Genomic DNA, 15,731 nt, shown 5'->3' with positions numbered 1-15,731 from the left:
GGCAGGACTTTAATTATTTGATTTTGTTCTCCAGTAGAGGAGTCATTAATAAAGACAAAAACAAATAGATTAGCTTTTCCCCCACTAGGACTGGAGAGCACTGAGATATATTAATTGTCTGGTCTTTTTTTTTTTCTTTTTTTTTTTGTATTAGTCGTTGTTGTATTAAACATTACATTTGCTTTTGGTGATAGAACCATTAATGCCCATTAATGTGTAGAGAAGCTTGTTTTAGTCAGTGGTGTATATAAACTGTTTGCCCAGCCATAATTGGCCCTTGAAATCTGAAAATAAGCAATTTGCACAATTGGGCTAAGTCAGTTAACTTTTCTTTCTTTCTTTTTTTCCTTGCAGTCTTTCAGCTGTGTGTGCTCCCATCTGCAAGCGGAGGCCACAAGGGTCAGAAGGTTATGTTTAGTGCATTTTACTTTTTGGATTTCCCATGGTTTGGTGGTCCTACTTTTCTCTCTTTTGGCTGAGAAGGCAATCAGTCTATCATATGGAATCAGTTGGAAGAAAAACAGTAAGTTCTGTTTTTCTCATAGGCCACCCCCCACACCCCTTCTCTCCTTCTCTCTCTTTCTCTCTGTTTCACACACACACACACACACACACACACACACACACACACACACACACACACACACACACACACACACACACACACACACTAGCAGCCCCCCTTACCTCCCCCCTCTTTTCTGTCTTTCTCCTTCCTCCCCCTGTTTCAGTTCTCTCACAGCTAAAACTGCAGAACCCAGTGGCAGGAAATTGACCTCACAGCCAAATTCTTCAGCAATTTGATCATGTTTCACATTGGCTTTTAAGACAAATGTAGGTGCGTAAGGAGACTGGAAGTAGTATAACATTTTAAAAGAGTGAATTAGTCCGAGTATTATCATCCTCGCTGGCGATACTGAAATGATAAACACTGACTAATGCATGTTGCTTCCAATCAAGACATAACAGCAGGTATGAGTGAGGCCAAAAGCAACTTAAAAAGTGAAAAAAAAATGAAAGTGATGGAGGAACGAAAGCTTCTAAGCAACTAGAAGCAACTAGGTGTGTGATCTGGGAGGAAAAAAATGGGAGGATGTCTGAAAGAAACTATGAGAAAAAGGAGCGTAGCAAATTATAAGATGTAAAAATGTGCCTACCATTCTCCAGATAAGGAGGCGTACCTTCTGAAGGGTCGAGTCTGCGAGCCCTTCGCCCATGCTTGGAATTGTTGTGTACAAACATGTTGTCAGAGACAGCCAAGACATGGCCGTCCACATTGACGGTCGTCGATACGACAACCTGCGAGAGGAATTAAAGCAAAACATGTCATTGAGCAAGTTTGAAGGTGATAATAGTACATTTTGGTAAAGGTTTAGGGACATTCTGAGGGATGTATGAATAGTTTGTTGTGTCCAGGTGCTAAAGCTCATGAATTGGTTGTCCTCTTTGGACAGATCACATTACATCAACCTCCCCTCCCTGCCATTTCCTTTTTTCTTTTTACTGTCGTGCATTTGTGTACAGCTAATTGACATTTCAATCACTAAAATACCATTTCCGTTTACCCACTCTACCAACTGTCATCATAGGCGAAGCTCGGTATTATTGATCAGCTTGTCCATCTCTTTGAGGATGGAAGGCCTCCCTTTTAAAATATTACTGGAGTCATTAGCAACTGAACAGTGCTCTATCCCATCTCTCAGCAAACATTTTACTAGGATCAAATTCCAAGCCATACTCCATATTTCATAATGCTTATTTTTGTTGTTGTTTTTTTGGCTACCACATTCCAAACAGTGAGCCACATGTGAATGGCCAAAGTGTTTTTGAGCCGGAAACAGAGAGCCCCTCTCAGGTTTGCTTCGCCGGTAAGTGACCTCGGTGTAGCAGTGGAATTTAGGGGGGTGCTTTTTTTGGTTGGTTTGGGGTAGGTGGGGGTATAGGGAGAGGAGGGGAGAGAAGGGGAAGTGAAAGAGCTCCATTCTTGTGAGCAGGTTCAGAGCTGGGCCAAGCTGAGGATGATGGATTGGGCCCTTTCTGGCCTCCAGCTGGTTTTGGGGTAATAAGAAGAGTGGAAGGCATGCAGAATACACAACTTTAGCCAGAGAAACACCTACGGTGGCACATCTGGGAAATCTATTTAGGGCAAATGACATACTAACTGCTGGAATAAAGGCAATCGATGATAATAAAAAGTAAAAACATCTTCTGTTTTGGGAAAATAATATAGTTACACAAAAAGAGTGATGCAAAAAGTTCTTGCATTCCTTTTGACATATAGGAGTGAGAGGTGAAAGCCCTTGGTGGCTGTCACGCATCAGTCCACATTCAGCCTGAGGGAAGATTTGAAGAGGCAGGGGAGGTCTGATGGTAGTGACATCAGGAGGGGACACCCTGTCTTGTCTGTTTCATATCTGGGCTTCCTCCTGGAGGATGCTGGCTTATGTGTCTATCACAAAACAGTGCTGCCAGTGACGGCCGCCCTCCTGTAGGCTGTCGTTACCCTGATAGGACAAATCACACTAAACTCTCACTGTCTCACCTTGACCTAGTGGGCTGCTTGTGGTGATGTGGGCTGCTGAGTAGGATAGGTAGACAAATGGAACAACAGGGAGTCAATCATTTGAAGGCTTAACTATTTGACACTTTAGATAAGACTGAGTTAAGAGATGGTAAAAATGTATTTTAACTGGCAGTATTTTGTTAGCTTACAATAATGTTTTCTTATTTTTTTTAAAAGCATGGTTTTGACATAAAGTACATGCATATGTGGATAAACATATATGCAAGGGTTCCTAGCGTGTATCCCATCTATCTATATGTCTATGTGTGTGTGTCTGCCTGTGGGCGTGCTTGCAGATATGCGTGTGCAAGAAGGTATGCGTTTCCGCTGCCAGACAGTTCGTGAGTTAACACTGTTGTTACATTTGGTTGGATCGTCCTCCCCTCTGTGCAGAGGCTCAGAAAGCTGTCAGGGACACAATTGATGGCACTCTTAAATCCTATATCCTTATTTGTGTCAGATGGTATTCCCTAATAAATATTCTGTCCAAGAGCACACAGGACACAAAATCCCTCTCTCTCTCTCTTTGCCTGGTTTTTGCCTCCTTCAGTGCCAATAATAAAAATGTATTCATATGTGAATCTGTGTCAGTGTGACTTAGTATAGTGGAGCAGCTGTGGCTGTGCATTTGCACACCTGTGTGTGTGAGAGCGTGCGTGTCTGCAAAAAGAGAGCGAGACAGTGAAAGACAGGGACAGAAATAGAGCATATGTGTGAAATAGATTTCAGTCACCTGGAATCTGCGCATGTCTCGTGGATTCCCTGCATTCTTCAGACAGTTCTGATTGCACTTGAGAAAGAACTTTAGGAAGAATCTGTGAGAGAGCAGAAAAGAAAAAGCAAAAATATTAATTATACTTTTGAAGCTGGAATTTTAGCTGGCGAGGTGACAGAATATTTCAACAGGATTTCTCAAGCACACCCATTTTCCACATTCATTCATTCACCGTGTGAGCATCACGGTATCTCGGTTTGAGAAGTCGCACTCTTTATTATTCTTTCAAAATCTAGAGCTGTTTGTGATCTCATCCTCTCACCTGAGTTCACGGGTCTTTCCCAACTCCCATCTGCCACTAACATATAGGAAGTCACTTGATATTCCACCCACCGCTTTAATCCCAGGACACCCCCTGTGCAATTAAAGTTCTCCTGTTCAATAGGGAAGCAAATGAGGCCCACCTGTGACCAGGTCTTGTTTGAAGAGCATCAGGGATAAAGGACCTAACAAGGTGAGAGCGCGCCACAAAACTTATAGTCCTGTCAGGCAATTAGGCGGACACTCCTGGGACCACCGTATGCCACACACACACACACGCGCACAGACAGACACACATACACACACACACATAACGCATACACACACCCATGTTCTTGTGGGTGGGTGAGGCAATTATGCCACAAATTACAACCTGGCTAATCGTCTCTGAACAAATGTCACGTCTGAGTGAGATCTGGGCTTGCTTAGTTTGTAAGCCGCCTTCTCAGGTCTTGCTGAATTTATTGATAAGCCCTCGTACTGAGAGTTCTATATCAGATGAGGCTTTACAGACATCAAATAGTTAAAGAGAGGAAAACTAAAAACAAGACCAATAAGAGAAATTATCTCAGATGTAGCCCATTGTGTAAAATCCCGCACAACCACACAGAATAAACAATGAAATCGACTTGTTGTTTTTGCAAATTCTCCCCACAGAATCATGACTGATTGCGCCTTTGCTTTCTCCGATTCTTTATAAATACAGTGCTGTGATATTTATTTTTCATCACATTGCACTAGCATTACTATATGCAATACTGCGGTTTTCATTGTAATACTAACTTGACTCACAGAATTGCAGCGGCTCATTGGATTACCATAGATTGCACCATAGATTGCACGGACATTTCATTCAGCTAAATACAGTGGCTTGTGTGGCCTGCGAGGACGCTTTCACAACACTTAAGACTTCTCGTTCGCCCAGTGGGATCCTGGCCAAGCCATAAATCAGAGTCTGAAATGACCCTTCTAACCCCGGCCACATTAACACATGCACTGGTCATTTAGAAGCGTTCTTCGATAGACTCCTATACCTTGTGCTTCGCGGAGGGCCCAGGAGGGAGAGGAGAGGTGAGAAAATATTTTCACTCCACATCCAAGAAGCTTTGGCTTGGACATCAATAAAAGACGTTTTAACCCATGCCAGAATGCTGATTGCCTGTCGGTGTGTGGTGAGGCCATAAAAAACCTGACTTGTCATTAGTGCATTTCGCTTGATTGTGTTCACTGTGTTTTCGGGTTGCATCTGTTGGCTGATCATCAAAATGACCATTATGTACTCTAATTCCCTGACCCTGTTTTTATTTCCCCAAAGAGCCATAATGTAGAGCAGCAGACATCTGCGGAAAGCAGACCTGAAATACGACTTTTATTTGTCTGTCGCCTCTCATATAGATTGGGCAAGGCGGGTGGTGCGTATTTGTGTGCGCGTGTGCACACATCTACATGCATATGTGCGTGCAGGCATGCGCACGTACATCCATCACCGGTTGGTAAACAATTTATGTCAAAGCAAGAGATAGAATATATTTCCCAAGCAATGCATTGACTTCATAAAAGAAACACATTACTTTCAGAGTTAGTCTTGTCTCTTTTCTGGGATACTTTAATGCTTTTACATACTGTTCCCACTACAGCAAAACCAAAAGTTAAGAAACAATAAACACAAGAAATTGAGTGCCCACGCTATCATAAAGTAGCTCCTTTATGTTTACTGTTATGAAGGCAATTAAGCACAATTTCTCTCCTAAAAAGATAAGCTTAATTTTCATAGTCCACAGCAGTGGCAGCGCTATAGCATCCATTACATTTGAGTTGGTTAAGATTCTCCATGAGCACAGTGCAAATTGGTCCTTGGTGAAAAGGAGAGCAATTAAGACAAGGCCCCTCTCTCTCTCTTTTACTTCTTAAATATCTACAGAAGTTTGTGCTGGTGTTTTGGCACGCACAGAGACAAAAGGAGGTTGTTTAATTGTTTTTTAATGGGATATCAAGTCGTCGCTGCCATTAGATGTTGGCAATGGAGGGCAAAGGGGGATAGAGAGAAAGAATGAACTGCAATTAGGTTTGATTAAAGCTATCCTTCTCAATAATCAGCTGTTCTGACAGGACAGGGGGACCCTGGTGGCCGCTGAGATGGAGGAAGGTGTTGAGTGATATTAAGGCCAATGAAGGGGATATTAACATGGCTAATTAAAGCTCTTCCAAAGCCGGGAGAGGAGGCTCTCAGTGGACCGCACTGGATGAAATAATCGGCCAAGGCAGCTATCAGTTGGAGGAGAGCGAGAGAGAGAAAGGGTGTATGGGAAGGGGTGGGGTGGGCTGGGGTGTAGTCCATCTGAGAGAAAGAGAGGAGTAGAGGGAAGGAAAGAGGGAGGCGTAGAGGAAAACTACGAAGTGTGAAGGAAGACAAAGAGGAAGACATTGACAGGCATATAGAGAAAGACTTTCAGTGTAGCCACAGAAGCTCATTCTGACATCAACCCTCTCTGTCTGCATGCCCGAAGTCTGCCAGTATAACTAAGACCTGACATCAGCTTTTATCTCCGACAGCTAGTCATACAGGTCCACAAATCAACATTAAAACAATCCTGCTCATGCCTTGGTCTAAGGCAATTAATACGATTCTCCTGTAGTACCTCCATGCTCGCCCACTGCTGAAGCTACTAATCATGCCATAATGATTTCTCTCCCTCTGGTCAAAGGGGAAATAGATTGTCTCTTTAGTAATGCAGCAGGCTCTGCGCCTTCCACTCCCTGGCTTCACAGACCCGGTAATTGAGGAGAAAAAGGCCGACTTTGGCACTTTGACTGATTTGAGGGCTGCTAGACCCTCTTATCTTTACTCTGATCATTTTAGGCTGACACTCAAAGGAAGACCCATCGCCCTAATTCTAGCTCACCCTCTCCCATCATCAAACAGAAGAGGAATAGGAAAAAAAGAAGAGAGGGAGAGGGGGGAAAAAAACAAACAGGCGAGGTGAGGAAGGCCCTCTCTCGTTTAAATGACCAACTTAATTGCCGGGTTGATGTCACTCATGCATAAATGTCCATTCCTTTGATTTGAGTGAAGAGGGCAAATAAGGATAATGTTATATTATTAAGAAGGCTCTATCGACAGTGGAGGCTCGCTGTCCTGTCAATTTCATTCACATTTTTTTCATCCATTTCTTTTTCGGATTTTTTTATGACTTACAAAAAAAAGTCAGCTTTTTTTAAAACGTGTTTTCACCCACCAGTTTCTTTAGTTGCTTACATGAGGATATATTTTCCGTTCTCTAATAGTACACCTTGTTCTTATTGTTCAAAAGAGCTTGCCCATATTTACTTAGGCTGCTACACAATACACTGACAGATGGCCATGGTTTCTGTAAGAGTCAGGTATTGACAACTCTAAGCTCCTGATTGGTGCCCCGGCACTAATGACTAGCATGCAGTGTCCACAGCCGGCAGCCATGACAGTGAGGTCATCCGTTGCAGGGCGGTGAGTATCGATCACCACCCAGCTCCAGCCCATCAGGCCCCAGCTGCCTCCCAGACTCAATGGGCCCCTGTTACAGGAGCCCTGTAAGAAAACGGTTCCCAACACCAGACTACAATCTGCTGACACCAGATCTCTACGCTGAGATAGTAGTACACGGGTCAATAGCGTATCGGATTTCCAAAACGCCAGGGTCTTAATGTCAAGCCTCCTGCCTTCCCTACCTACTGCTCCAGTTATTAGGCACTTCACTGAACTGCATTCAGATCCCTGTTGTGACAAGGCGGAGCAGGTAAAACGAGAAATAGAGACACTTATAGATCTTAATCTTCCCGAACACTTATTTATGCAACTGAGTGGGCTTGGATATATGTGCCAGTTAAGTCCCTGGGAGGGTGAACTGAGCTCCGTGGCCATTCCCGTCGTATTCATGTTTGCCACTGTCTTCTCTCGTCAAGCAGAGCTGTTTTTCTCGCCTTAGCTGAAGTAAACCACAGCACATTAACAATATTTGCTCTACCCCTGTACAAGCGCCAAGGGACCAGACCCACAGATCCTATCACTTCTTTATCGGGGAACAAGTGCCTCACTATCCAACCTTATTGGGTTTGGAAGATTAACCCCTTCCACTCACGGGCTCTGCCCGTCTCCTCCGAGAGCAGCAAGGCAGATGTCACTGTGATTATTATTGTTCGGCATCAAATATCCCAACAACGTGTCTCAAAGAATTTATTGGGTATTTCCAAGGCCTTTTTTGTTTTCATTTCTTTATTTTTTCCTGCTGCTATTGTCAGTTCATTTTGTTGTTTCATATTTCATATTTTTGTTGGTGGTATGTGTGTTGTGAGGGTGTCACAAATAATTTATGTGCTTCCTCTGCACCGTAAGATGTAGCTGTGTCCCTCCATTCATCCCTCTTTACCCTCTCCTCCACCATCCCCCTTTCTCTCTAATGGGCAGAGTGGCATTGACATTATTTCACTTGAGGATCCCTCACTCTGTCAATCCCTCTTCATTTACTCCATGGCTACAGGACTCATTATTGTATCTCTTCCTCCTTCTCTCCCTCTCTCGCACTCTCACTCATTCTCCTCACCTCCTGTCTCTCTCGCTCTCTAACTATCCCTCTCCCTCACTGGACACTGTTAGTTTCTTACTTAAGAGAATCGCTCGTCTTCACAAATGGTTTCACGTCAAACCCACTCCTAGCCAGCCCCCACTGATTCCCTTCAGGCTTTGGCACAGGTTTACTGTAACAGATTAGACGAAGACTCGAAGCTCCTGCTAACTATCCATCACTTGCTAACAGTGGACTAAGGCTGTGTGCTTTATGCAGCTTTTAGCTCCAGCCCGCCACATACTGCATGTTTAGCCCCAAGCTTTCTCTCTGCCTCTCCCATCCCCTCACATCAAGATACTGCTGAGGCTGTGTACTGTTGCACGCTGTTCTTTGTTTTACTCTGAATACAGCTTTTTCTCTACTAGGACTTTGAACACAATATAATAAGACACAAAACATAAATAATTCTGCGTTGTTTTGTCTTGCACGGCCCTGTTGTAAAAACGAATAAAACACTGGTTGCTGCTATAGTGCTGGCATCATCTACATCCAAACTGGAACTCCTAGATTTTACTTAATCATAAGCACCACAGAAATGTGATGATGATTACTGATAATGACCGTGACAGTCTGAGTGTTCCTCATGAGGTGGCTGACATTACAAAAATAATCACGTACATCCACAATACAGCCCTGAGGAATATTTACTCTGCTCACCAGCTGGACGGCATAGAGGTATCTCCAGGTTATTTTTCTGCAGGAGGAGAAATATGGTGCTTTGATTACTGGTCAGCGTTGGAGCTTGAGGCCTTGAGGAAATACCAGTCAGCACCTCCCTGCACTAGTGAGATGGAAGATAAGCATATGTTGGAGTAACTGGCCAGGGTGAATAGTAGTATTTAGGGTGTTGGACGTGGGGTTCTGGAAGGCCCCAGAGCGGGTTTACAATGAGAGCCATACACCGCCGCCGTCTCTCTCCTGTGGCACCTTGGAGTGATCAGACCCAGGCAAGACGGAGAGGAACACATCTGTACAGGCAAGGCCGGCAGGGGGGCTTTGACCATTTACAGAAAGCCTTGCTGGACCCAGCAGGCCAGCAGGGGCTAATTTGCATGCGTATGTATATGAGCGTTTGTTTGTGTGTAACATATAGGTCAGTGAGTCAGTGGTTTTGCTGTCTGCCCATGCATGCTCAAATGTATGCAAGTGTATTTCGGCATTGTATTATTACTAATGTATAATACATACATCTAAAGTGGCTGTCAAAACTGGTAAGCCATCATGAAACATGAGGCTGCGACATCGGCACCACATTAACGCATTCTCAGAAGAGTTTAAAAAAAAACACCCACTGTGGACTGTCATGTAGGTGGTGGGGGGTATAAAGATAGAAAGACAGAGAGCGGGTCGGTGCTTAAAGCTAACAGGTAACCTTTCTGTGCACCTAGGACAAAGGCAGGGGGAAAAAGAAAATGTCAAATTAAGAGAGGCCAGGCAGAGAGACGTGGCTGCCATATTTGTGTGAAAGCCCAGTGCTGTTGGCAGCAGAGATGGCTGCTTTCTGATTCATCTGGGGCCGTATGGCAAAGCTTTGTCAGTCTGTGCGAGGTATAAATAATTCAGGGTGAGAGATGGCAATTACAGGGCCCTGCACAACCAAAATGAATATTTTATAAGGACTAAAACTGCCCTGGAATGAATCACACACATGGAGTCACACACACATACACACTCACACGTGCACACACGAGCGTAAGTGAATGTGCACACGCGCACACATGAGACCAAACACACACACACACAAAGGTAGCACATATGAACCCATGGCATAGCTGTTGCATTGTTGACAAAAAACAATTCTATTATATAAACCCCCGCTTTTATGGCTTAATAATTTTTAATATTCTCGTGCGCATGTGTAAAATTTGGCACGATATTTAGTTAAGGGGTGTGTTATATTCATTTATCCGTGTTCTTATTCTGTTATGGAAAAGAAAAAAACAATTCACCACAAACAAATACACATTTAAGATTTTAGTGAGCTACCCAGGAGCCCGAGTGAAATCCATTAGCTAAATAAATTCTAAAAAGTGTTGCAAATATATAGGAAAGATCTACAGAAAAAGCAGTCTCCAGAGACCCAGAGCCTTTACTTTTGACCCTGTAAATATGGTCTTTGTGTGTGAGCATAGAGGGGGTGGAGGTGGTGGTGGTGGTGTGTATGTGTGTGTGTGTGTGTGTGTGTGTGTGTGGGGGGGGGGGGGGGGGGTAAAATGCTAATGGGAAAAGATTAAACCCAAAAGCCGCCTGGAGCATTTACCTCTAAAAGGTTTTGTCTGTCAGGTTTCCTGCAAAACTCTGTCCTTATAATTCTGAGACAAAAAATAACATTGTTCCAGAGTCCTGAGGACCACAGTGGCTTGGTTGAATGGCCATTGTGTGGGCCTAGCTAATGATACCTTAGCTTTTGTGAGAGGGAGGCCAGGTAGGTCTGTGACATCAGCGCCACACAAGTGCTTCTCTGTCCGGATGTTTAGGGAAGGATTTCGCCGATGGTGGGAAAAGGGTATAAAGAATAAACAGGTCCTGTTTTTGTATCAGCATTTTCAACCCCAAAGCCTAAGATAGGCCAGGTATCTTTTAAAGGAGGAAGAAAAAATTAAGGCAACTTTTTTTTCTTAATCATCCTTTAAATGTGAGGAAATCTGCACACAGGTTTGTGGAGAAACTGCTTCAGCAGAAAATGATGTAATTCCAGGAATCTCTTTTCCTTTTTCCTCCCTCTCTTTTTTTTTTCATATTTCAGCGTGGGCGTTTTGTCAGTCCAAAGGGAAGATGGCAACCCTCTGAGGGAGGAGAGACCCCAAGCATGAAGACACAAGGAACGCATGTGTTGGAAAAAGTGACAGCGAGGCAAATGCTAAGAGAAAGCTGCTTCCTTACCGAAACGCACACTGTTAGCGATATAGCTAGCTGTTGTGAAGGCAGCTGACAAACTCATAGCGTGGCATGTCTCGCCCCGTTTGTGAATTTTCAAAGAGTGTGATTTGCAAATAACATGAGTCTCTGGGCATAGACTGGGCATGTAAGTACGGTGAATAAAGCCCCCCTGCTCTGCTGAGGGAAACCCATACTTGTCAGCTCAGTTCTTTGTCAGGAACCTGACAGATAAATAGACAGTGTTTTGCCGCTCACTCCTCCTGCCTTATGTACACAGAGGCGTGTGTCTGCTTCCACATACAGGTTGACTTGCTTTAGGGGAGGAATTTGTTGAAAGATACCCCACCGCTTCTCAGGGCAATGACTGAAAATATTGTGGGCCACTTCAGACAGCCTCAAACAACAAACAATGGGGGTTGATGTGTAACCAGATAAAACACAGATCGGATAGCTGGGTCTAAGCACCACTACAGGGCTTATTTTTCATGCAAATTACTACTAATGAGCTTCCTGAAATCTGACTAATTATATCAAAGTGATTTCTTTAATTAGTTTGTAATAATTCCTCGCATAAACATCATAGTAAACAGATTAAGCTATATAAAAATATCAATTTGTCACACTTATATGAGACGCCGTGCAGTCGACGCTAATCTAGCTTCTCCAAAATGCCAGAGCAAACATTTATTAAAGAATTAAATATGTACTCAGAGAATGTTTGGTAACATTAAGGGCGTGTATCTTTCACATATTTGTCACGGTTTCCCCGCAAAGATCTCGATAGCATATAAGGAAGAAGCCTGAATAGTGAGTGTCAAGTGGTAAGAGAGGTTTCAGTTAATAATTCAATGCTCCACATAAAGTGCAATATTAAATTCTGTAATTGAAAGTCATAAAAAAGCGTATAAGTATTTAACTCAAACAGAGCTAGTGTTATTGCAATCCAACATCAGAGATTACACCAGTGAGTGACTGCAAGACTGCATGTCAAATCCAAATACCCGTTTGAAAAATAACAGATGACTTCAGAAAAGATAAGAAATTGAATTTATCTACCACTTTACACCTTTTGTTAATCCAGCAACATTCCTAAAACCCCTAAAGAGTAAAAATATCTAATATACTAGCAGTCACGAGAGAACTCGCACGACTACCGATCTTTCTGATACCCTCAATCTGCACTGAGATGGATTAAACATTCAATTTGTTACTCGCCAGACCACCACCTAGGTTCACCACTTACCATACAAATGGAAAACACGCTAGTAATCTATTAGCCTGCCTGGCCTGACACTGTATTATGTTGTATTTGTATTATATTTACTTCAGGGAAATTACGATTCAAGTCATATTTATCTTCATGTGGAAATGTGTGTCTAAATGGAAATCACCTATAGTGCGAGGGTGGATGCAGAGCAATACTAATGTGATCCATGAACCGTGCGATTTAGTCACCCTCTATGGATGCACTATGAGCTGATTCTACATATCAAACATGCTCTCCCCCTGCTAAAGCCCATACCCAGAGCCCCCGATGCTGTTTGATAATTATTACGCTTACATTACAACACAAGACCTTGCCTGTGGAGTTGGAAGAGCCACCCCCTTCCCCGTAAACTAACACACACACACGCTCGCGCGCGCACACATGCACACGCACTCTTTGTCATATACAGTAGTAAACAGCTTCCCAGTAAGCTGTTTGCACTTCACTGCCCGCTCTAGGAAATAAAAACAAAGAGCAAATTGGGGGTTTTGCGTCTCAGTGAATAAATAAGGTTGTTTTACTCACAGAATCCATTACCTTTTTAAAACATGCGCCTAATGCGTTGAGCCTTTTCATTCTACAAACAAAGCCTAAATTAGGAATTAAATACATTGGTATTTAGATAACGGCATTAGCTTTATGACATCAATGTAAAAAAGTTGGATGCCATCCATATCATTCCCATGCTTCCATTGTTACGTTAAATTGCAATATTAATCCTGGCTCAAACCAAGGTACTGTGGCTTTTATGCAGTACACTTGAATTATGCTATTGAAGTAATTGATAGTGATTCAGTCATTGAAGGTACTAATCCCATGATTCAGTTCATCTCTCTCAGTGCCATTTACCTCCAGATGTTTAGAGTTTGGGGTAATCAATAAAGAGGGAATAAAGATTGGCATTCACAATACTCCCCTTGACAAGCTCCAGCCGAATGTTTGTCAAGCAAATTAAACACACTTAGACTTTTCACCTGCTCCTACAACGACACCACATATGGCCGTGAAGTTAAAAATAAGAAACTGTGCATACATTACCATGCATAATGCACAACTCCCTCCATTTAATATGCAAATTTTGTAAAATATTACTGAATACCTTCTGTTCGGAATGAATAAATTTGAATTGCAATTAGAATAATCTTGTATAATTAATGAAAACTGTCAATTTTGGTTCCGAAGTAATTTGATTAGCATGTTGATAGGACACTTATCAAGTTCAGTAAACTGTTAGATTAAGAAGATGAAAAAAAAAAGATTCTAAGGATATTTTTCTCAACGGCTCTGACATTTTCCCTTGGCATTGTAAACAAAGACAGTAGCTGGCAAACTTCCTGAATCGAGGGGCGAGAAGGGGAGGGTGCAACAGAAAAAGAGAAATAGAGACGAGGACAGAGATAGAGAGCCTCTTGAGATAATCTGTGAATCTCAGTCCGCAGATGAAAAGGAGTCTATCGTCAAGGCTCCTGAGTGAGCTACTCATCTCTGCCCTCTGCTCTCCAGCTAAGCCCAAGTTTATGGGATTTATCTCGTGAACCATTTGTAGTTTTCACATCACATGATGAGTTAAAAACAGCATACAGCTTTTCTAAATGTTTTGAGGCTATAAATGTTGAGTTCACAGCTAAAGCCCACAGACAACTGATTCCAGTCTGCAATTCATCTGAGAGTAGCTATCTATTAGCGATCAACAAATTGATGTACGCCATTGTTGTATTGTATAAAAAACAACCATCTGTACTGTCTACAGATGAACAGAGCTAGTGACCTCCTTTTCCCCTCTCTTTCTCTGCTCATTAGCTATCCTGAACCTCTTTCTCTCCTGCCTTTAGTTTTCAAACCCCCAAATGAGACCTAAATCGCTTGCAATACAGGTTAGCTTGAGGAGAAGGGGGGCAAACATCTGTCGCGCTAGGTACCCGCATGCAGCTCGGGGTATCTCCTGCGAGGAACTTTGGGGATGTTTAATTCATAAACGCTGTCATCCATGTAAACCTCCTGATTTCATAATGACTAACTCTTGGTGGTTTAATTAATTTAATAATGCCTTTCAGAAGCCATAAATGAAAGGGTCTCTGAAGTGGTGCATTAATTAGCCAGCTCCGCTGCTAGCCCTGTCAGACTGGTGGCTGTCAAAAGCAGGGCAAAGCGGAGGATGGGCACAGCTGACGTCCTGAGTTCAGAGGTCATGCCAATCATGCTCCTCACCACACTTAATGAGTCATAATTTGTGTCTGGTATACACATGTATTAGGGTCAACCTGTGGTCATGTCCATAATTCTCTCCCCTTGCTAGGCTACATGAAAATAAGTGGCGGGACGACAAGGTACTTACATTCTCAGTAATAAGCTGTGGCATGGCCACATTATGTTGCTTCTAGTATTTACATGGAAAGTACAATCCATCAGAGCCATTGCCATTACCTTACATATTGTTTATGCTGTTACCCGCTACATATTTTGCTTTAATGACAATGTTATGACTTACTTGTTCACAAGATTATAATAAAGAATAAATCAAACTTCATTAAAAGTCTCAGCAACTCAACGCATGAGCGCACAAAATCATCACAGAACCAGCCAGATTATATTCCAAAGTAACACCATGCATCTCATAAGGAGGTTGTTTTCCTTTTTCATATTTCATAAATATGAACCAGGGTGGTTTGTGTCTGTGCCTGTCCATTTATTACCATAAAAATCAGCTGACTGAAGTATCTCACTATCTGTGGAGGCAATTAACTGTTTTGAGAGAATGCGTAATACGGGACTTTGTAATGGTATCATTTGGAGTCAAGGCACAGATGCGCCGTGCGGAGCCATACTGTAATTAGAGAGAAACGCTGTACAGGTTTTCCACTAATTAGCAAATTATGCTGAAAATAGCATCAAGCTAATTAACAGTTATTATGGCATTTTTGAAAGTATGACTTTAATTAGCAAAGTCCTGACGCAGGCAATTTCAAACTCGTCTCTGAGAAGATGAGGAGGAAAGGGAAAAAAAAACATGGGGCATGATCAAGAAGATACCCAGATTATTACGATGCTGTCAAAAACTAAAGGAAGGGGAGAAAAAAAAACAGGAGGGGAAAAGAGAGACTGTGTGAGTGAGCGAGGGAGGGAAGGGAAGGGAGGAGGAGGAGGAGGGCCGGGGGGGTAAAGCTTTTGTGTGTTGTGTCTGAATCTCCATCCAAATGAGGGGACATGTGTGCTGTGCCACGTTGCCAAGAGGAGCCCTGAGCCGTGTGCCCAGTGTCAGGTGGCAGCGGCTCACCCCTCAGCTACCAGGCGAAGACGAGAGTGAGCTCAGCTGGTGCCCACAGCCACTCACTTATTCTACTCCGCTGCACATTAAAGGAGCCCTCGAGTGGAGCCAAGCAACGC

The 15,731-nt window shown here is 43.0% G+C and overlaps 1 protein-coding gene across 8 annotated transcripts in view; it reads right to left on the bottom strand.

Moving 5' to 3' along the window:
- Positions 1 to 15,731, bottom strand: part of LOC113035527 (transcription factor COE3) — a 65,932-nt gene that overhangs the window by 22,743 nt on the left and 27,458 nt on the right. For 4 of the 8 annotated variants that reach the window (XM_026191146.1, XM_026191147.1, XM_026191150.1 and 1 more), the window contains exons 7-8: positions 3,297 to 3,378; positions 1,158 to 1,299 (exon numbers count right to left, since the gene is read on the bottom strand). In XM_026191146.1, coding sequence (XP_026046931.1) covers positions 1,158 to 1,299; positions 3,297 to 3,378 — 224 coding nt within the window. The remainder of the gene's footprint in view (positions 1 to 1,157; positions 1,300 to 3,296; positions 3,379 to 15,731) is intronic. The other 4 variants (XM_026191148.1, XM_026191149.1, XM_026191152.1 and 1 more) reach the window with 1 other exon arrangement.

The sequence above is a fragment of the Astatotilapia calliptera genome, chromosome 13 (genome assembly GCF_900246225.1).
Source record: "Astatotilapia calliptera chromosome 13, fAstCal1.2, whole genome shotgun sequence".
NCBI classification, from domain to species: Eukaryota; Metazoa; Chordata; class Actinopteri; order Cichliformes; family Cichlidae; genus Astatotilapia; species Astatotilapia calliptera.
This window is presented reverse-complemented; position numbering and strand designations above follow the sequence as displayed.